Raw genomic sequence first — 23,537 nt, 5'->3', positions numbered from 1 at the left:
AGGAACATTGCCCTTTGGAAGGAATATTGTGTAAGACATTCTCGTGACTATGAAAATGAAATAACAATCAACATATGTTATACTATATGACAAGTAAAGTGTTACGGACAGGTTGTTTCTCACTGAAATGTTCTACACATTGTCTACTGTCAATCTATGGAATTATTTATAGACAAGTTCGTCTAGAACTTAAAGCAGGACTGTTCTTATCAGAACTAAAACTACTTAGCGAAAGTTGATAATAAGCAGGACAAGTTCTTTTCAAAACTAAATATCTACTGAGCGACAGTAGTTATTACCACATGGTGTTACCGCAAACCGAAACGATACTGTACTCCACCATGCAAAGCCTCAAATCTTAAATTAGTTACTTGCTCTTTTTTTTTTTAAATAAACGATATTTAAAAAAAAGGAAAATTTTTCCTCTAATAGAAGATCTGCAACCTCTTCCATTTTAATTGCACCCTATAATATGAAGATTGTGCTTCGTTATTATTTTACATCATTACTTAAAAAAATACAAAAAAAATGACTCAATGATGGTTTTTCAGTCAAACTAAACTGAGGGCGGAGCATTTCATGCAAATTTTTGTGGCAATATAAAAAAAAGACACCGTCATTTAAAAATTAACCATACAAAAATATATTTCAGTTCTCTATATAGAAAAAGAACAATTTCTTTTTAAAGGTCGTTAATTAATTAACATTTTAAAGTACTCTTGTACATGTATATATTAATAATAATACTGGAGTCATATAGCACATGTAGCTACCAACAGTTACGTACTCAAGGCATTGGTAATGTCTATTTTTAAAGACAGGTAAATGAAGTTATATATGAGCTTAATATTAAAATAAATTTTCCCTCTTAAAGGGAATGAACAACATCTGCTTTTGCTGCAATTTTCAGAAATAAATGGATTTGGAGGATTAGTATGTTATAGCAAATATTGTTCAACTGACTTGTTTCACGTTTTGGGCTTGAAGATGCTGGAAAAACCAAGAAAACCAATCATGTTTTTGTAGTCTGGTTCCCTGACTCCACTTAAGATGAAAGGGAGCAATTTATAGACTTTGGGGAATTGTAAGTTTAGAGAATCAGTCTAGCTGGCTTGTACTCCTTCACAGGTGTGTAATCAAATGCAAAGAAAATGCTGAATAAGTAAATCTAAAAAAATAGGAGCAGTTTTTGAAAAAAAAACAGTTTTCTCCAACGCTGGTCGGTCGACCAGCGTTGGAAAAATACAGTTTTTCTTGAAAATGTCAGCACACCGGGAGCCACAATTTTACAGGATGCTTTAGACTGTCAATCCCTAACAATTCAGTAAGGTATTTCGTGATTATTTGATCATTTCGTTTTTTTGATGTTTGCAAATGTTGTATCTTCCCTTTAATAGCTCTGTCTGGACGTACACGTAGATGGGTTTGTTGTGAATTTAGGAAGTGAAGTTTTTCATTGTATGTTTTTGGAAGTGAACTATTTACTCTCTCTTAGGGTCAAGTGTAAAGAATAATCCCGTCACCAAAGCACACTGTTTAGTTTGTCAAGCGTATCCTAGCCGGCCCAAATACACCCGTATAATTCAGTTTACTTCTGGGAACCTGGTACCATTTTCCAAAATAGGGGGCGCTCTTCAAAACCGGCCATTATGCAAACTATTATGTGCCCATTTTCTGGGCGCGTTGTAAGGGTTTTGGGGCTTGGTTTTCATATTCCTCGTTCATATCAGAACTCTCTATACCATTTTGGGAAATGGTTATTGAAAACAAATAATCCGAAACTTTAGGGTCGGTTTTGTTTTCATCATGAGGGGGCACATTTATGCTCGAGGGGACACATTCATGTCTGCAAGAGGGGCACTTGGGTAAATCTGGGGGGTGGGGGAGGGGGGCAAGTGCCCCCCCCCCCCCAGTTCTGCCGCCCCTGGTGATATTGGTGCAGAAATTCTTGAAAGATGACAAATCTTTTCATTAGCACAGTATGCGTTTTCACCCGTTGCTACGTGTTACTCATTTAGCACTCCAGACTCAAGAATCAATGACTTATAAACACATCCATCTGGGTGCTAGATAAGCCAATTTAAAGAATCCCAAGGTGGTCGCGCCACCTATTGCTGAAAAATATAAAAATCGCCATTTCAAAAAAAAATACATATTTTGGAGTGAAACTCAACAAAACAGCACACAGACAGTTAATCTTTCTGTTGACTAGGCCCGTGCGACTAATGCGACTAGTCGACTAGTCACCGATACTAAAAAGTATTGGTACTCGCGACTATCAATTTCTGACTAATCGCGTGCCGTCACTAGTTGCGACTACTGAAATTAGTCATGACTTGAAATTCACTAGTCACCCACACCTGAAAATTAGTGATAATAATTAAAAAATGGCCCAACATGCCCAATAAAGATATTAAAAGGAAGAAAGGATTTAATAGTATTAGTAACAATGACAGAACATCTGTGATGCGATCAAGCTAAATGAATCGTTTGTCGGGAATTTGTATGTGGAGATACAGGCCAAAATAGGACCACTTCATCACATCACTACATCACATCTCTTGGTGTTCCGACTTCCATAATTTTTGAATTAAAGATGGTATCAGCATGCGGTTTTCACAGCAGAAATGCTGGGAGTGTGTGGCCTAGTGGTTAGGGTTCGTGACTCATGATCAGAGGGTCCGGGGTTCGAATCCAGCCGCTGGTCATATATTGTGTCCTTGGGCAAGGCACTTCACCCCCACTTGCCCCTCTCCACCCAGGAGTATAAATGGGTACCGGCATTAGCTGGGGAGTAACTTGCAATGGACTAGCATCCCATCCAGGGGGAGTAGAAATATTCTCAGTCGTTTCATGCTACTGAAACCGGAGATAAACGCCGGCCTGATGAGCCACATTGGCTCGGGACAGACTTTATTTTACTTTTTAATGCTGAGATTGTGCTCTTTTGAAATCTGTAATAAATTATTTTTATTTTGACCAGGGTCGACAAACGATTCCTGTAGCTTGATCGCATCACATCTTTACATAAGTTCATCTGGATTGTTGGTAAAACAAGAGTTAGAAGATTTGTTTTTCCAATCCAAAAACGTGCAGATGTTACTCACGCTTTTTTAGTAGTTACATTAGGCAGTTGAGCATTGGACATGGTTGCCAGTCAGAAAGGCTCCTAGTTTAGGAGTGAAACGTAACTACTAAAAAATCGTGAGTAACATCTTCACGTTTTTTGATTGGAAAAAAACGAATCTTCTAACTCTCAATGACAGAACATGAATGCCATTTTCAGAGGTAGTGACATCATATTTTTTAATGTGAACACTCAAAACTGAGAAAATTGGGGTAATGATGATGTACTTTACATGATATGTAATTATAACAATCAATTCTGTTAAAATACCCCTAAACAATATGGAACCGCCTGATCACAACAAACTGGCTTCCTTGTTGTTTTTTCTGCCTCATATGATCACTGCACATGCGCAGACCCGTGTGTTTAGATTTATTGCTCCACTGATTAGAGGTATTACTTGGTAAATAAATAATGTGTTACTAGTCGCAACTAGTCCACTAGTCGTGACTATTTATTGCAACTAGTATACAAATATTGACTGCTTCGAGTGGTGAAGTAAAACCAGCCTCCTGAGGTGATCCATGGAGCATTCTATTTTCCCGAGGCCAAGCCGAGGGAAAATAGAATGCTCCATAGATCACCGAGGGAGGATAGTTTTACTACGCCACGAGATAAAGCAGTCAATATTTGTTTTATAACACCTCTCCCACAGATTCCGCTTGATTTTAAGCGATAACTGATTAATTTAATCTGAAAACAATAAAATTGACTTCTATTTGAATATGAAATTAGTTGAAAATTAACTTGCACTTTTTCAAACTACCCCTTCACGAAATGTTTGAACCCAGCTATGTAGCGCTCGCGCTTGGAAACAAGACGCGCAACGTACCCCTATGCATTTTGCACACAGTGCATATAGTACTTTGGATGCTACGGGTATAGTACTTTGGTTGCTATGGGTATAGTACTTTTGGCCTTGCACTGAAAGATAGCAAAAATAGAAAATATTATAACACCTCACCCGCAGATTCTGTTCCTTGATTGGCCGAGAGCCAGTCACATGATACTTTCTATTTTTGCTATCTTTCTGTGCACGGTCAAAAGTACTATACCCGTAGCAACCAAAGTACTATACCATTAGCAACCAAAGTACTATACCATTAGCAACCAAAGTACTATTTCCACGGCGCAGCATTTGTGTGCAAATGCATGCTGGTGTGCGCGTTGCACGCAGCGCGTTGCACGCAGCGCGTTTTGTTCCAAAGAGAGTGCGCCACAGAGTTGGGTTCAAATATTTCGCGAAGGGGTAGTTTGGAAGAGAGAAATACATTTTCCACCAATTTTGTATTGAAATTGAACTTTATTTCAACTATGTTCAGATGTAAATAATTTAAAATATTATAACCAAGCAGATTCTGTGGGTGAAGTGTTATAAAACAAATATTAAATGCTTTATCGCGTGGTGAAGTAAAACTAGCCTCCCTCGGTGATCCATGGAGCATTCTATTTTCCCTCGGCTTCCCCTCAGGAAAATAGAATGTCCATGGATGTCCTCGGGAGGCTAGTTTTACTACACCACTCGAAGCATTCAATATTTGTATACCATGTGACTCGCTTTTGGCCAATCAAGATACAGAATCTGTGGGTGAGGTGTTATAATCGCGACTACTGAAATTCACTAGTCAACTAGGCCTACTCTTGACATCAGGCAGGTCAGTCTCATCTAGTCAGTCTTGATCCAGGGAACCCAGTATCCTCCATGTAGAGCAGGGTTAGCATTGGGGTCTCTGGGTTTGTTGCGTGCCGGTACCATGCTGGCTTTGTACTCGTCCAGACGTTTCGTCATGGAAGCTACGATATCTGTTGTTGGAGATATTTAGAAAACAAACAAATGATTACGAGACCTACTTATAAACAAAGTTTTTATCAAAACTGGTGGACCAATTTAAAGGGAATATACAACATTTGCAAACATCAAAAAACAAAACTACCAAGTTTGTACGAAATACCTTACTAGGATGTTGGTAAATGACAGTCTAAACCATCCTGTAAAATTATGGCACCTGGTGTGAAGACATTTTCAAGAAAAGTGGTATTTTTGTATAAATTTCCAACAGTGGTCGGCCGACCACCGTTGGAAAAACCTAACTATTTTTCAACTACTACTGCAAATGTACCCTTTTTCAGTCCAAATTTTGTTTGCTATTGGTTACATGGTCATGAACGGGTGCAGGCAGTCCAGCTAGACTGGTTCCCTTACCTTACAATTTTCTGGCATCTATGAATTGATCTATTTCTTCTTTAGTGGAGTCAGGGAGCCAGACTATTTGAACATTTTTGTTTTTCATGATTTTTTCAGCATTTTCGAACACAAAACTTCAAACATGTTAGTTTAACAATATTTCATCTATTATGCTAACACCTCAAATAGTTCATTTCTAAAAATTACAGCAAAAGCCAATGATGTACATTCCCTTAAACAAAAAATCTGAAAAATTGATGAATTAAAGCTGGTATATACATGCTTTTTGGGTGAGGCACCCTGAAAAATGGATTTTCAAATTGAATTCATAATTTTCTAGCATCACAGTAGTTATGCATGAGTTTTCCTATGGGACATCAAATGAACAAATCGACCCACGATATAACCAATGAATTAATTTCAAGTTTTGAATTAGGAGCGTTTCGAAAGAATTTAACCTAGTTACACGTGCGCTGTTGCGACAGTGCAGTTTATGAATAATAATCAACACCACATATTTTACATACGCGCATTACATGAACAGACTATTAGCACTATAATAATAATAATAAAACCGTTCTTATTAAGCGCATTACACACGGAGTCCCAATGCGCTGTACAAATTAAAAATAGGACAAAAACTAATCAGAATTGAAGAAATGGGTTTTGAGGAGGCCTTTGAATTGATCCAGACTTTGTGCGTCTTTGATGCTTTGGGGGAGTTTGTTCCAAAGACATGAAAGAGTGGGCGACGATGTAGAAAAAGCACGCTGGCCGTATTTCCTTGTAGATGACGATGAACAGGTGAGTAGGGATTGTGAGTGGGAGCGGAGTTTTCGTGGAGGTTCATATTTGTTAATCAGATCCTGTAGATATGTTGGCGCATGGCCGTGGATGCAGTTATACGTAATCAGAAGTACTTTGTACACAATCCGTTGCCTAACCGGAAGCCAGTGCAGGTCGCGGAAGATTGGTGAAATATGGTCACTACTTTTGGTTCGGGTGACCAATCTGGCTGCCGAGTTCTGAACTCGCTGTAACTTGGAGATTGTTGAGTAAGGTAGGCCAAGAAGAAGGCTGTTGCAGAAATCAAGGCGGCATGTGATGAAAGCGTGAACTAGCTTTTCTGTGGTAGGTTTGTCGAGAAATTTGCGAATCTTGTGTAATGCCAGGTATGATGATTTGCAGATGTTATTTACATGGATGTCCATCTGGAGATTGGTCTCAACAGTGACACCTAGATCACGCACTTTCTGTACAGGTTCTATTGAAAAACTGCCAAGGGAAATTGATCTAAGGCGGGAATGGTTTCTGAAACGAGACGTACATGTAATCAGTCCTTCTGATTTGAAAATCACAGGTGTGTGGAAAAAAGCACACCTGGATTGTTTTAGGCGTGTGATTTTTCTAGGCGTGTGATTTTCTAGGCGAGTGATTTTTCTAGGTGTGTGATTCTATGGTCCAAGCTGGGATATATTTCATAATACATGTATTCATCTTGGTTTACATTACAATATAGCCATTTTCTCTTCACTGACGTACTTTACTTTTCACAAATTATGAAGTAAAATTATGCTGTAAATGTATGCCGAGGTGTGCAGTACAGAGGGATTCAGGCATGCGATTATTCGCACTTCTCGGGAAGCTTTTAGGCATGTGATGGCATGGGGGTGTGATCGCACGCCTCAAAACAGAAGGACTGTATAATGTGCATATACACGTATATGAGTGTATACACAGCATACAGTGTCGTACTGTATTGCAACCACGTAAAACAAGACTTGGAAAACCACCAGTTTTGCAATCCTCCGAGAGGAAAAGATGCAAAAGTAGCTGAAAGTCTGATAGAACGTAGGATCTGTGGTGCAGCCAGTGCACGTAGGTATTCCATGATACAGCAGCAGTGTCTCGGACTAGCCGCGATTATTCCATAGCTAGTATCGGCCCATAGCGCCATGGCGAATACAAAACGTGTGATTCCAAAATTATGTATTACATGGTATGTCACTAGCTATGAATAGCATTTTGCTCCAAACTTTCTGAACTGGAGCGTGCTATTTAAAACCACTTTTTTAACACTGTATCAAGCCCTGCTAATGGAAACAAGCAAATTTATTTCTTACAGGACATTATATTCCTTTCAAATTCGTTCGAAAAATAAATTTGAAATTTTTGAAAAAGGATGTATATACCAGCTTTTAATGATGGAGCTTTAAAATAAACCTAGAAATTACAAACACATACAGAATTAAACACTTTCCTCGACGTGATAGTGAAAGTGAACGCAAGCTCGAATATGGGATCTTGCAGCAAATGTTCACACTGTGAATTTGCAAAAGTTGAACACATTTCACACTCCAGTAAATTTCACTGCAAAAGTTTTTTGAAGTTTTTTAAAGTCAAATTTCCTTTGCATTCACACGAAGTACGATCCAGTGTTTAAGGGATATACAACATTTGCAAACATCAAAAAACTAAATGATCACATTATCACGAAATACCTTACTGGATTGATAGGGAATGACAGTCAAAAGCATCCTGTAAATCAAAGCTGCTGGTGTGCTGACATTTTCAAGAAAATTTGTATTTTTCCAACGCTGGTCGGCCGACTAGCGTTGGAGAAAACTGGCTTTTTTCAAAAACTGCTCCTAATTTTCCAAATTTAGTTATTCTGCATTTTCTTTGCAATTGATCACACACCTATGAAGGGGTACAAGCCTGCTAGACTGATTCTCTGACCTTACAATTCTCCAACGCCTATATATTGTTCTGATTCATCATTAGTGGGGTCAGGGAACCAGACTACAAGAACATGATTGATTTTGGTTTTTAAAGCATCTACCAGCCCCAAAACATGAAACAAGTCAGTTCAACAATATTTGCTATAACATACCGGTACTAATCCTCCAAATCCATTTATTTCTGAAAATTGCAGCAAAAGCAAATGTTGTACATTCCCTTTAACAAGAGAAAGCAAAACTCATAAAATAAAATCTTCGATCTGATAATGAAATGCAGGCGGACAAAAAACTACAAAGTGACAAAATGATGTTACCTTGATTCCAGTCTGCGATGTTGTAGAACTCGCATGGATCGTGAGTAATGTTGTACAGGCATGTTGCCCGGAATGGGTTGCAATTAGTGGATGCATTGCTGGGTTTTGTTGGGCAGTGAACGGCAAACGCGCCTTCAGGCGGGGGAGGGGGGACGTAATCTGTGAACAAGAAAAGCAAAATGAAATGGATTATTAGTGAAATGTAGACCTGCAAACTGAGAGTCAAAAAACAAAATGTTGAGATTTTTTTCAACGATTCATTTAAGAAGCATCAGTGGACACAAGTGCAGTTGTTTAAAGGGAATGTACATCATTGGCTTTTGCTGTAATTTTCAGAAATGAACTATTTGAGGGGTTAGTATCATAGATCAAATATTGTTACACTGACAAGTTTGAAATTTTGTGTTCGCACATGCTGAAAAACCAAGAAAACCAAAAATGTTCAAGTAGTCTGGTTTCCTGACTGCACTTAAGATGAAATCAATTTATAGATGCCGGAAAATTGTAAGGTAAGGTAACTAGTCTAGCTGGCCTTCACCTGTTCATGAACATGTAACCAATAGCAAACACAATTTGGACTGAAAAAAATGGTAAATTTGGAGCAATACCACTTTTCTTGAAAATGACTTCCCACCAGGTGCCATAATTTTACAGGATGCTTTAGACTGTCATTTACCAACATCCTAGTAAGGTATTTCGTAAAAATTTGGTAGTTTTGTTTTCCGATGTTAGCAAATGTTGTATATTCCATTTTATAAAGCAATTCAATTCTAGATTTTGTGACTTTCCTCTCACTGTTTTTTCGAGCCATTAAAGATTGCTTGCTGGCTCTGAAAAAAAAAAAAAACGATTCACTTTCGGAAAAATTGCATTAGGAGTCTTTGTTAGTTTTTATTCACTCTGAGTATAACTACCCCGTCATTAAAATATGTGTAGTAGACAGACACATCAAAGGTTGAAATTATCAATAAATCTAAAAATCAAAATGGCCTTCTTTTGTTTTCTTCAAAAAGACAGTATGCCAGAAGGAATAATTTCACAGGGAGTTTAGTGCCATTACTATCTTTCAACCAAGTAAACTTTTCAACAATAATTTTGTCAGTTACTTTTTGGATAGCTGCAAATGATCTACTCCACCTAAGCCTAACCGCCCTGAATCCTTCAAAATCCTCTTTGCCAAAGTGGAGGAATTTGGAGGATTGAGGTTACATGGCAAAAGTGCGTTACTGATTTCACAGGATGCAGTTTGTCAAGGTCTTGGGCCGGACCTTGTGTTGTGTTTGCTCAGCCATGCATAGGCGTGGATTATGCTTGAAATCCTCTGTACTGCTCCAGGATGTCACTGGCCAAGCCTCAACATATTGACAGTCACTACCACAGGATTTTGCAGGATTCAGGCAGTGGTCACCCCTCCGCGGACCATACTCAAGAAATAATGGGGGAATTTGCAGGATGTGAGGCTGTATGTAATTTTCCCCATGAGGCCAATTGGAGGATTTTGCAGGATTGAGGCTACATCCTAGCAAAAAGGCCACGGGAGTTAGGGTGAAGGAATTAAAATTAACTGAACGGCCAACTCTACTCACGTGGTGGCAGTCCCTCAGGCTCGTACCATCCTTCCCAGTCCCCATCTCCAACATCACCGGTAAGAATCTTCATGTCCCCCATGCGAAGGGCGGAATAGCCCGATTCCGTGTCGATGTTCAGCAGGATCTCGGATCGTGGTGATTTCTGTCCCCTGGTGATCAGAGGTAAATGACACTCTCTACATCAATTGCACTTTTGATCAGAGGAAGATTGGACTTTGTTAATGAAAGTCAAAACAATTGGGTTAAGAGGAGCAGATTAAAATTGACACCAAAAAAACATTAAAACCCTAACCCACCTCACTCCTCCAAAATCCTCCTGGCGGTTTTGGAGGATTCTCGAGGATTGAGGATGAATGGTGATTGAATCACATGAGGATTTTGGAGGATTGAGGATGAATGGTGATTGAAGCACATGAGGATTTTGGAGGATTGAGGATGAATGGTGATTGAAGCACAAGAGGATTTTGGAGGATTGAGGATGAATGCATTTTGAGGCAGGACTGTCTGATGATTTTGAAGGATTTGGCGTTATGGTTATCCTTCATTTAAACACGAGTGCAAAATTTTGGGATGAGGAGGATTTTGGAGGATTGACGATGAATGCATTTTGAGGCAGGACTGTCTGACAATTTTTGAGAGCGCTGGGAATGGGACACACAGCGTGTGCGTACTGTACTGTACTTCGCGTGTGAAGTACGCATGACTTCCTGAATGTGCCAACGCTATTCGCCACAGTGTCTTCGCACGAGCATCAGACGTAGTAGGCATGCAAATACGTTCAAATTTAACTTGCGATGGTCTCCCACACTAATCTCTGCCCCCAATAACTTTGGATCATTCGAAAAACGCAGTGGATGGACTGGGAACCAGTCTAGGTCTCCCCCTACTCTCCTTTTTTGGCTGTTGAAGGAGTAAAAAAAAAGTGGATTTTATAAATCATATTCTTTGCATAAGCAAGATATTGTGTACTACAGTTGTTGACAGTTGTCAACAAGTATTCTGTATCATTTTCTTTGTTGGTCCAAACAGTCAAAACACACAGTAAACTGGTTTTTTTTTGGATGAAAGAGGTTTTGGGGTCATTGCATTTAAATGGTGATATTCTTTGAACAAATTGAGCAATTTCAGTAATTGTTTCACCTAAAAGTAGTCTCTGAAATTGGGTCAATTTCCAGTCATTATTATGTTTGGTGCAACATATCTTTGTAAATATGAAATATATTTTGTGGGTTGGGTTCGGCTTTTTTTGGACTTACACTATGTCCAATGCATGATGTGAAACTTACAATGAGAGAGTAGGCCAGATATCGTAGCCATCCAGATCTTTCAAGGTGCTTACGTCTCCACCAGCCAAGCCGTAAATCGTAGGCATCCAATCACTGACATGCAGCAGGTCATGTGACTTGCGGGCAGTCTTCTTCAGTAGGTTGCTGTGCACGAAGGCTGAATAAAAAGAAGTTATTGAGACACAATTATTCTTCGTTTGAAAGTACTGTTGGAATTTGCTAACATGAGCCCCATAAATGTGGCTCCGAATACTGAGACTTCCTCCGTATTGTGAGCCACGCAGTGGTGATTGCTACGTGAAGGGAAAAGTTCATTTTGAGGAAATCAAAATCGGAACTGAAAGAAACTTAACTGGTCAATTATCAGGGAAAATCAAATGGTAAGGTGTACATGACCTGTGACCCAGAGAAAACTACTGCAATCTTTCTCAGACCAACTCACTGTAAATTTCGCCTGAAATTTACAGGACACCTACAGAAACAGAATTCATTTTCTTCCTGGCTATTAACCTGAGTAACCCATATATTCAGGGAAACATCAAACAGATTTGGTTATTTCTGTCTATTTTTTGTCCCTGTTTTTAAGCAAAAAAGTATGCCTGAGAATATAAGTAAGACAATAAGGAACTTTAATGTTGCTTCTTTGAGGCTGTTATTTTTTTTTGGGGGGGGGGGGGGGAAAGGGGGGAAGGTTCGAAGGTAAAACAATGTTTCTAAAAATGGCCCCAGAACATGGATACTAATTTAACGTACAATTCCTCAACAAGACATCGTTGGAATTTTGTCCTTTTTTTGTCTAATTTTTTTGAAGTTTTTGACCAAATAGGTATTCCATATTGAATTGGCAACAAGGTAATTTTGGATCGGGCCATTATTGGCAACCAGGCTTGTACCTGGTTTTAAACCGGACGTTTAAGTGTTTGGACAGCTTTTGAGCAGTACACAGGGAGTAACAGTCAGGGTGTTTTTTTACGGGTGGTACAGGGAGCAACGGTACGTTTAAACTGGATTCATAAATACCTCAGACAGTTTAGCTATTCCTATTGGTCAAAAGCCCGTCACGTGGCCGGTCTTAAACGGATGATAAAGACATGGCTAGCTGGTCTTAAACACTTTTCCAGTGTCACAATAAAATGTAGACTCCTAAAAATCCAGTGCCTCTCACCGTTTCATTGGTTGAACGTTCACAATCCTCACGTAGGCATGCGCAACACTACCAGCGAGTCAGAATTTTGTAGTTCTAAATTCAAAACGCAACGCCCCAGGTGCGTTCTACATCACGCAGAACATGTTACGCGCGCGTCAATCTCCATAAAAGGGTTGTTTACATCTTACTCGCCAGCTGAACACTCCATTATTTTGCTAGAGGGATGTTTCAAAAAGCATGAAGTGAACTTGTTGAACAAAATCAGGATTTTTTGAACGAATTATTTGATATTTTTTACCGAAAAGGTATTTATGAATGGAAATAAATATGTGCTCGGTCGGTATTTATCACTCTGTTTAATACCGCTTAGAGTCTGGGTGCTGATAATTACCCTCGCCGCCGGATCAGCACCCAGACTCTAAGCGGTATTAAACAGAGTGATAAAAACCTCCAGAGCACACATTTATTCCCTTATTAATATTTACCAGTGCCTCGGACTCCCCCCTCCCACAACGTAGACTTGACGCCTCGCAGGGGGTAATTATTGGCGTGATTGAAGTCAAAGCCGTGTGCCGGGCCTCCGTTGTCGGTCGAGAAGATGATGACAGAGTTGTCGTATAGTCCAGCTTGCTTCAAGGCCCGGGTGACGTTGCCGACCGATTCATCCATGACAGCCACCATGGCTTGGGAAATAAAACACAAACAAAGTTACGTTCTTGAGTCTTCCAATTAAGAACAGGGCCCGATTGAATAGCGCTGCTGTTAATGACAGAAGAAAATATCAAAGGCCGCTGTCTATTACCTGCAAACATGCGTCGGTTTTCGTCAGTGATGTTCGGGAATCGGTCGTAGTATTCTTTTGGTGCCTCCAGGGCATGTCGTTTGTCGTTCCCGCTGTGAACTGCTTGATGTGCGAAATACAGGAACAGCGGCTGTGGATGGGAAAATAATACTAGTACTAGGAAAACGGAAAAAGTGGCATGATTGACTCAATAGGATAAGTAATAATTTGGGGCAGCTTTTGAATAATATAGTCATTAAAGGTTTTTGTGTAGGCATGTGTTGTTACCATTCATGTGCTGTTTGGTCATAATGCAGATTTATTGCACATTAATGGCAGAAAGGATCATTTGCATTAACCCTAACTCCCCAGGGGAGACGTGTGGTCTAGCGGTAGAGCACAGGCCCAATGAGCATGGGATTGTGGGTTCGAGCCCCGCTGAGGCCATGCGTGTTGTGTCCTTGAGTAAGGTGCTTTACCTCAATTACTCCTCTCAACCCAGGTGTTAAATGGGGGTACCAGCATTATTCAATGCTGGGAAGGTAACAGACTCGCTGTGGAGGAGGTGTGGCGATCCCCCCACAGCAGCATATGAGTCTGGCCCAATCGCTAATGAAAGAGAGATGGGCACTCCGTTCCTGTGAACACAGGTTCGTCCCCTTTACTTTAATACTTTACCTAACTCCCCAGCATAATTTACTAGGAACCGTACCCATTCAGGCAAATTCCGACACCCACAGGGGAAATTGTACACACACACTGTTGGACCTAGTTTCTGGAGGTATGCCAAACCCAGTGTAAAAGACCATCAGTTTAGGGGTACTGTACCTACATATCCCAACAGATTTCAACAAAACCTGCTGTTGGGCTTTGATGGGTTGGGTTCGGTTAGGGCTAATATCCAAAAAGTAACCTACAAGAATTACAGGCTGTCAAGCAGACCCAGTTAAAAAGTAGGAGAGCAGAATAAAAAATATTTTAAAAAGTAGACAAAAGTAGGACTTTGGAGGACAAAATCAGGATAAAAGTAGGACTTTTGCGGGCTTTCAGGAGTAGTTTTTGTTGATACTCGCCCATCCACAGCATCATAAGCCTCATTTGGCATGTTCTGTACTCACAACACTTGTGCTCCATCCTCAACTAAGCTCTTGGAAGTACAGTTGCAGTACTCCTGCGCCCAAGCCCTTCATTGTGTGATTTACATTTTTATATGACAGTGTGTAACACTTATATGAAAAAAATTCAATGAGATTGCATTTTTTTTTGAGTTGGGCAATAAAGTAGGAACAGTGGGAATCAAGCCAAATGAGTCATTTGTTGGGAACTTTCATTTGGAGATTCAGGCCAAAATTGGTGCCACTAATTCATCACATCACTTCATCACATCTTTTGGTGTTTCGACTTCCATCATTTTTGAACTAAAGATGGTATCAGCATGCGGTTTTCACAACAGTAATGCTGAGATTGTGCTCTTTTCCAATCTGTAAACAAACAAAAAATGACCGGGGTCGACAAACGACTTATTTAGCTTGATCGCATCACATATGTGCAAAATATTTTGTGAATGTGTGAATTAAAAAGTAAAAAAAAAGAAAAAAAGAGGCGGCCGGGAAAAAAGAAGCGGGGTTTGGGACGACAAACTGTTTTTTTTTTTTTTAATTGGGCTAACCTTTGATTTATTATGTGAAGCAATGATATGTTCAGCTTGCTGGGTGTAGAGATTCGTAGAGTACTGGCCATACACAGGCTTGAATATGCTGCCATTCTTGTGGAAGTCAAAGCCCGAAAATCTGAGCTACATTTCAAAAGAAATTGAAATAACAACAATTAAAAATTGTTTAAAGCAGAAACATTCACTTCTAATGGTGTACAAAACTGTTATTTATTGTGGAATTCCATACATCAAGGCATAGTAGCAAACCGGACCGAGTAACTTGGGGTGCTGTGGTCCAATGGTTACAGTGTTCAACTTGTGTGCCTTGGTACATGAGTTCGAATCCTGACCGTGGGAACATGGTGCTTGTGCTCTTGAGCAAGGCACTTTACCATTATTGCTTCGTCCTTCAGATGGGACGTAAAGCCGTAGGTCCCGTGTGTTGTGTAATGCACGTTAAAGAACCCAGTAACACCTATCGCTAAGAGAAGAGTTTGCCCTGGTGTTTCTGGCACTGGTTGCAATGTGCGCCGCAGCACCTTGTAAAAACTTATAAGGTGCTCCATAATGGGTCTCATCTTTCTCATCAACTTTATTTACCATTCTTTAATAATTGACATAATTTCCAGCACCTTGAGTACCTAATAGTTGGTAGACACATGCGCTATATAAGACGCCGTTATTATTATTAGTATTGTTTAATAGACCTAATACGATGCTGTGCATTTGAACCGTGTACACAAGCACCCGACTGCTGATATATGGAATCGAGTGCCTCTAACCAACTTTACAAATTACTTAGTAAAATCTCAGAGTATCTGCCATCACTTGTTCTCTTTCAATCGCCACTATTCTCAGCTCTGCCACACTTTTGCCACTCCACTTCGTCACATTGTCTACCCAGCGCTGCTTAGGGCGACCTCTGCCATGTCTCGTAGCCATAGGCAGTAACGTGTTCCCATAAATCTTAGTGCTATCTTCACCATGAACATGATGAAAACCTTCAAATCTTATCATGCAGACATGTGTATTAAAGATATAGTCCATCATTTGTAATTTGTGCATTTTGTTCGTTTGAAGCAACAGAAGTGCGCAAAATCTAAAGAAGGGTGCTGAAGAACTAACCTGATGAAGTTTCAGCTCAGCTTCAGCTGTATATTCCGAGAAAAATGGCATTCTAGGATCTCAATTTCAAATCAAACGTTGCTGAATCATGTTTTGAATTGGGCCTGAATTCAGCGTCCGAGAAACGTTCTCGCTGAGCCGATTGCAGCTACGCGATGTCGCGCACTGATCCGACGAATTAAAGCAACCGGGGGCGCGTGTGCGTCGTGCCAATGCTTGCGCGCGCTGCGCCGAATAACAAAACGAACTACTAATTTAAATTTTCCTACGGTGCGTCTTAAGACGCACCGTTGGAAAGGCCTTCTTTCGTTGATTACTACAAAATGATAGCTTGCCAGAAAGATTAATTTCACAGGGAGTTTAGTCCACTTACTATCTTTTAACCAAGTATGTTTTTCAACAATAATTACGCCAGTTACTTTTCGGATAGCTGCAAATGATGGACTATAGCTTTAAGTACGATTTACTGCTAAGAGACCAAAGCAATATGTACTCTACCTCTGAGTTATAATGTGTCCAGTAGTCCTGCTTGCCAAGGTAGTAACCATAGTAAGAATCAAATCCACGTTGGGAGGGAATGTGCTCCTCGCTGAAAAACCCCAGATGCCACTGGAAAATATAACAAAGGAAATGGCACATAGGACGTCAAGTCAAGTCTTCACAAATCAATCGCAAGTCAATCACAAGTCCATCACAAGTCCATTGCAAGTCGATCACAAGTCAATCACAAGTCCATCACAAGTCCATCGCAAGTCCATCACCAGTCCATCACAAGTCCACTGCAAGTCAATCACAAGTCAATCACAAGTCAAACACAAGTCAATCACAAGTCCATCACAAGTCAATCACAAGTCCCTCACAAGTCAATCACAAGTCCATCACAAGTCCATCACAAGTCAATCACAAGTCTATCCCAAGTCCATCGCATCAGTCCATCGCAAGTCAATCACAAGACAATCACAAGTCAGCCACAAGTCAAACACAAGTCTATCACAAGTCCATCACAAGTCCATCACAGTCAATCACAAATCAGTCACAAGACAATCAGAAGTCAATCACATTTTAATCACAAGTCCATCACAAGTCCGTCACAAGTCAATGACAAGTCAATGACAAGTCAATGACAAGTCAAGCACAAGTCAATCACAAGTCCATTACAAGTCAATAACAAGTCCATCACAAATCCATCGCATTACTCCATTGCAAGTGTCTTCAAGTCCATTGCAAGTCAATAACAACTCAGTCACAAGACAACCAGAAGTCAATCACATTTTAATCACAAATCCATCACAAGTCCGTCACAAGTCAATGACAAGTCAATGAAAAGTCAAACACAAGTCAATCACAAGTCAATCACAAGTCCATCACAAGTCATTAACAAGTCCATCACAAATCCATCGCATTACTCCATTGCAAGTCCATCGCAAGTCCATCGCAAGTCCATCACAAGACAATCACAAGTCAATCAGAACTCAATCACAAGTCAATCATAAGTCCATTTCATAAGTCAATCACAAGTCAATCACAAGTCCGTCACAAGTCAATCATAAGAAAGTCACAAGTTCATCACAAGTCAATTACAAGCCTTGGGTGTCTTGCATCCCTTGCGCGTAAACAAAATTAAAAAAAAACATGTCCAACAACTGTTAAATATCTCACACACAATATTAAAAAAAAACAACTACCAAAAAGGCTCACCTTGCCCACCATATGCGTGCTGTATCCTTGTTGTTTCATCAATTGCGGTAGAATGGTTTCGTTTAAGCCAAGACCCCAAGGTTCGGGGCCCAAGATAACACCATGCCACATTCCTGGAGATAATGGTTTCAAACAAATCATGCCAAAGAATACTATCCTTAAAACCCTAACTTCCTAGGCCTTTTTGCTAGGATGTAGCCTCAATCCTGCAACATTCTCCAGTTGGCCTCATGGAAAAATACCATACAGCCTCAGTCCTGCAAATTCCTCCATTATTTCTTGAATATGGTCCGTGGAGGGGTGACCACTGCCTGAATCCTGCAAAATCCTGCAGCAGTGACTGTCAATATGTTGAGGCTTGGCCAGTGACACCCTGGAGCAGTACGGAGGATTTCAAGCATAATCCAGGCCTATATTTTTGCATGGCTGAGCAAAAACCAACACAATTGCCCGGCCCAAGACCTTCGACAAAGTGCATCCTACGAAATCAGTAACGCACTTTTGCCATGTAACCTCAATCCTCCAAATTCCTCCACTTTGGCTAAGAGGATTTTGAAGGATTCAGAGCGGTTAGGGTTAATAAACTGAAGCAAAGGTTTTCAGCCTTTGCCCACTAAGGCTTTCCTTTTGGGTTGAATGTGCGCAACAAAGAGATCTGCAGACGGTTTCACATAACTTTACTCAATGGTGTTACTCCACTTGCGCCACAATTTATTGCGTAAGTTGCCCAACATATCAGTTATGACACATTTTACCAAATTTTCATTGTGCGTAAGTCCGCAACTTGCATAACAAATCACGGCGTAAAAGTTTGCAATCATTTTCAGCGACATAACTTGTGGCGTAGCAACTGAAAATGATCTATTTTATAACCAAGTCGTGATTGTCATGGAGCCTGTCATTGCACAACTTATCAAGGTTGATACAAGACACTCACAGCTTTGTGTTTGAAGTAAATGAATTGCTATTTTACTCGCGACAGAATTTATAGAGTTGCCGCACATTTCTTAAGAAAGTTGGACAGAACTATTTTCAAAATGGCAGGTGGAGGTGATTCAACCACCGTTTCATGACCGAACAAAATCATACACACACAGACGTCGAAAAATGCTGTTATTATTCTCGTCTAATAATTTTAAATCATTTAAAACATTGTGCAGCTACGCCAAGTTTCATGAAAGTTTATTACCCAGCTTACCCAGCTGTGCAACAAATTTAATGTGTCAGTCCTATGCATGGCGTAATCTGTGCACTGTTTCGTGAAATCAGCAGAGTTGTAACGAGTCACTGATTTTTGTGACTCGAGTCGAGTCGAGTCATTTTAAAGAAGTGACTCGAGTCGAGTCGAGTCATTAGGTCAACAAGGTCGAGTCGAGTCGAGTCGAGTCACAGAGTGTGGTCGAGTCGAGTCAAGTCGAGTCAAGTATTTACCTCGAGTCAATTCGAGTCACAAATAGTTGAACACTAAATTACAATAAAAAGCAACAAACACAAGAGAGAAAGAATACAAGGCACCAGTCTATTACGGAAATCCAAAGACATAAAGTATGCTGTATGGTACCCAACCAACAGTTTCCATTGCTAGCTCACGTCACAGATAAGAAGATGTGAAACTTCGGTCTTATAACCGGTTTGGCTTCGGGTCTAGATTTTGTTGTTCGCTGATCGCTGACAACGTTAAAACCTAATTGCATTATACAAAACTGTTTCTGATTATTTAAAGGTGGGCCCGGCCGTATCCATTTTTTTGTGTGAAATCGGGACATGAATTTAGCCAGCGTTCCACCAAGAACTTCAAAATCGCCCGAAACCAATGATGAAACCACGGATTGAGAAATGCGTTTTAAGTCTGGTTCCGGGTTTAGCATTACATGCTATAGAACCACAAGGTGGGAGTCCGCGACACGGTGTATGTTTGTTGTTTCATTATGGAGGAAGGAAACAGACTGCCGCTGTATATAAACGTACATTATTCGCGAACATTAACGTGACGTGAACAAAAACTGGCAACGCGAACGGCGCAGCGTAAGTCATTGCAAATATTTTTCGCAAGTAAGTTTTGCTTTTATTTTGGGACTCGAGTCTTATTAGCCTTCCTCGAGTCGAGTCGAGTCATTCTGATGAGGGACTCGAGTCGAGTCAAGTCATTTGCTCGCAGTGACTCAAGTCGAGTCGAGTCATTTACCCGTCGGGACTCGAGTCGAGTCGAGTCGCCAAAAAATGTGACTCGAGTCGGACTCGAGTCGAGTCATTGACTCGAGTCATTACAACTCTGAATCAGCTGCAGCAGTTAAGTGATTATTCCATGACTAAATGTGAGCTGATTTTTTCATTCGACATTTCATCCAAAAGTGAATCAATTTTGTACTGCTGTAACAACAGCAATAACTTAAGAAAAAGAATATACTTTTCGTAATGAAACTCGGAATAACAGTACATCTTTGAGTCTTAAATACCTGTGTGTATTGGGTATCTGCCTGTCATTAGAGCACTTCGTGTTGGAGTGCAGATGGGCTGGACATAGTAATTGGTCAGCATAACTCCACTGTAGGCCAACTCATCAAGGTTTGGGGTTGGAATCTGATCGGAGCCATGGAAGCTGACATCATTCCAGCCCTAGAAAGGAAAAAAAGTACAAATGAATGAAATAATCATTAAATGGCAATTGATGCAATTAAATTTGATTAACCCTCCTGCTATCTGAACAGTCACAGACAGTCACAAAATCAATCCTCTTCCCTGCCATGCCTTTTACACAGGCTAGTCACCAACAGTCAGATCATATTTCAAGCAAGCACTGTGACTAGTCAAATTCACTCAACAGACAAAAGCAGGCAAGTGGTAGGCACAGTCATCACTGATCTCCACGTAAAAAATGGATGTGGAGAAAGTGTATGATGTGCGCTTTTATAGACTAGACACGTGACCGTTCTAGACCAATGAAATTACATTATCCAAGCCAGGGGCGTAAATCCCAGGGGGTGGGGGGGGGGGGGGGGATATGGGGGTATATATCCCCCCCCAACTTTTTGACCGAGGGACATTGGCCATTGATCGTCCCCCCACTTTTCGTGTTGAGAAACCAAAAAAAGGCAGATTTTGAGGTACTTTTCAAACTTCTTAACAAGCAAAATGTACTTACTGAAAAGGGAAAATAAGAACAAAAGCTTTAAATGCGCCGTTTTGATGTAAGATTAAGGGGTGTAAGTATACCTAAGATGTACATCTGTATCATGAACAGCGCCCCCTAGTGTCATGTGGTGTCCTGCAAGCCAAGACCCCCCCCCACTTTTCAAATTTGCACGGCCGGGAAATGTTTTGATTTTAGTCATCTCTCATCCCCCCCCCCCAGTCCCCGGCACAGATTTACGCCACTGATCCAAGCACACGATATAACAATGCTTTTTATTTTCACAAATGTACTCAGTGAGATTACCATATTCGGAAAGATTTCCATATACGAAGTTCACTCAACACCCTGTGTACAAACCCTATGAGATTGGACTGAAAAATTATAAGAGTTTTCTAAGAAAATGCTTGTATTTTCTCACTGCTCAAATTGACTTTGATGACATGAAATTGCTATCTGGGGGCTTGTTAGTCAAGAGGAAAGTTAGTACAGAGGAAAATTAGTTAACTTCGTATATATGGAAATCTTTCCCCATATTGGTATATATAGCCTATAGGGTGTGCTGTTCAAAGCGGACGATCATTGGCACTATCGGACAATAGGTGGCGCTCTTCATCAAGGCATATTTGCCAATGTGGACAGGACAATTTTGCCAACAAAACCGATTAAGGGGGGAGGGGGTGTCTCCCAAGTCATGCCCATGACGAGTGACCATGCATTAGACGAACAAAATCAAAACCAGTTTGGAACAAAAGCTAGCACTTACCAAGTCATCTGCCAGGATGAAGATAATGTGAGGCTGTGCGTTGGAGTTGGATTCATCGTGTCCCGTGGCATTCCTTGAAGTCTTAGCTAGGACCGGGTGCACGGCAACAACCGCAGAGAGAATGAGCAGAAACGCTGGCAGTGGAAGCATCTTGCTCCGACTTGTCAATGAAGATCTGAGCTGAGATTAAAGCAACCAATGGATGACAAAAAGCAATTTAGTCTAAAAGCCATTTAGTCTGTGAAGTTTATAAACCGCGACTTTGTACTGATGTAAACCAGTAAACATGGGGGGGGGGGGAGGCTTGTTAGTTACTGGCGCCACATTTACTGGTCTAGTACTGCTGGCGCTTTGAAAAAGTAATGTCACCCATAAACCAGTAGACTGGATCTCTGTATATTGGGTGCCGGCTGCGCTTGGGAAGGCCTCAACAAATCTCCTTTTGTAACGTGGTCACTGGAGCGGGTACCGGTATCTAACCCTATTTTTGTAACATTTTGAACAGTATTTTTGGAGAAAATATGATAATTTTACCCGAGGATGAGCAACCATGCGACCCGTTTTTTAACATTTGGACATTCGGACTAATTGCCTGACCATGCATGTCCAAATGTTAAAAAAGGTGATTCGTAGAGTCCTACTTACTCGGACAACCCCTATCCCTAGGATGTAAACTTGGGAGTCAATAACTTGACGCCACTCAAGTAAATTCACGAAGTTCACTAATTTTCCTCTGTATTGACTAACAAGCCCCCAGATAGCAATTTCATGTCATCAAACTTTGATTCAAAATCAATTTGAGCAGTGAGAAAATACAAGCATTTTCTCAGAAAACACTAGAATTTTTCAGTCCAATCTCATAGGGTTTGTACACAGGGAGTTTAGTGAACTTCGTATATGGAAATCTTTCCCGCCCATGCCCCGAAAGCCAACCTACCTCTTTTGAATTCAATTATGATTAGGCTACAGATAAATTAGTTTAACATTATGATTAACACGAACACATGCTGATCCCCGTCGCGTCGTAAACGTCCGGAGTCTATGCAGGCCAATAATGGGCCGGGCCAAACCATGTCTATGGACCATGGGCCAAACAGGCCAACCTCGTCTCCAGGGTGTCGAGCAGTACGCGCCCACCACTACCTGCTCTCTCAAACGCAGTTGGAAATAAAGTAAGCACTGGGGACGAGGTTGCAAACAGGCCTCAATATTTTGGAAGGGCGCCCTCAACTGATGACAAACGTGAACTTTAGAATAAAGGCGTTACGCCGCGCCGTCTGATCTGAGGGGGACAGACTAGTGTCACGCCCTGTTTACGGGTCACATCTCGTCATGAAGTCTGTGAGCGATTGTCTTATCACTTTTCAGAACTTTTCTTAAGTTTCCGAGATATAATAGTTTGGGCCTAAATTATCATCCTTTCTCATCGAAAAGTTGTTTGAAATATCATTTTGTTTCCCCAATCTGGGTTTTGGGTTCATTTTTAATAGCGAAGATTTCCAACGTCTCTTTAAAATAAGTTGAATGAAATTGACTGAATCCTTTGGAGCGTCGGCACCTGCGACTTCTGAATTACTTTTACCGCACTGCATGAGCTATTCGAGCCTGGAGTCCCCAGTTTGCCAATGTCTTTGTTAGTACCGAAGTTGATGTCTTTATTCCACTATGCGCGTGAACGAGAACACGTGGCATACTCCGGTACTCTATACCCGTGCAGCCAGGGCCAGAGATCATGCTAAAAGTCAAGATATTAAATAAAATCAACCACAAGTGATGCAAGAGTTTCTGTAAGGCGCAGTGGACAACAACCTCCACATTTTATTTTATCAAAAAATGTAATTGCATGTCATTTCCCTCCTTAAAATCTATGCGCTTAGCTATGGTACTCACAAAATATAAAAATCCAAGCATAAACCTCCACAAACTTTAAAAATTCCAAAATGAATGCTTGCATTTCTTGAGTATCAAGTGCAATAAAAGTTAGTCAGATGTAT

At 40.6% G+C, this 23,537-nt stretch overlaps 1 protein-coding gene across 1 annotated transcript; it reads right to left on the bottom strand.

The window, feature by feature from the left end:
• Window positions 1-4,658: 4,658 nt before the first annotated feature.
• On the bottom strand, window positions 4,659-21,739 carry LOC119722979 (arylsulfatase I-like). The gene is made up of 11 exons (XM_038193415.1): window positions 21,544-21,739; window positions 20,104-20,263; window positions 17,648-17,760; window positions 16,448-16,558; window positions 14,840-14,965; window positions 13,192-13,321; window positions 12,875-13,072; window positions 11,243-11,399; window positions 9,954-10,105; window positions 8,368-8,526; window positions 4,659-4,930 (listed from the first exon to the last, which is right to left on the bottom strand). Exons 1-11 carry the CDS (start codon window positions 21,691-21,693, stop codon window positions 4,794-4,796), a joined length of 1,593 nt encoding a protein of 530 aa, XP_038049343.1. The 5' UTR covers window positions 21,694-21,739; the 3' UTR covers window positions 4,659-4,793.
• Window positions 21,740-23,537: the final 1,798 nt, after the last annotated feature.

The sequence above is a fragment of the Patiria miniata genome, unplaced genomic scaffold (assembly GCF_015706575.1).
Source record: "Patiria miniata isolate m_02_andy unplaced genomic scaffold, ASM1570657v1 HiC_scaffold_16, whole genome shotgun sequence".
Classification (NCBI taxonomy): Eukaryota; Metazoa; Echinodermata; class Asteroidea; order Valvatida; family Asterinidae; genus Patiria; species Patiria miniata.
The sequence above is the reverse complement of the archived record's forward strand: the minus strand, read 5'-3'. Positions and strand labels throughout refer to the sequence as shown.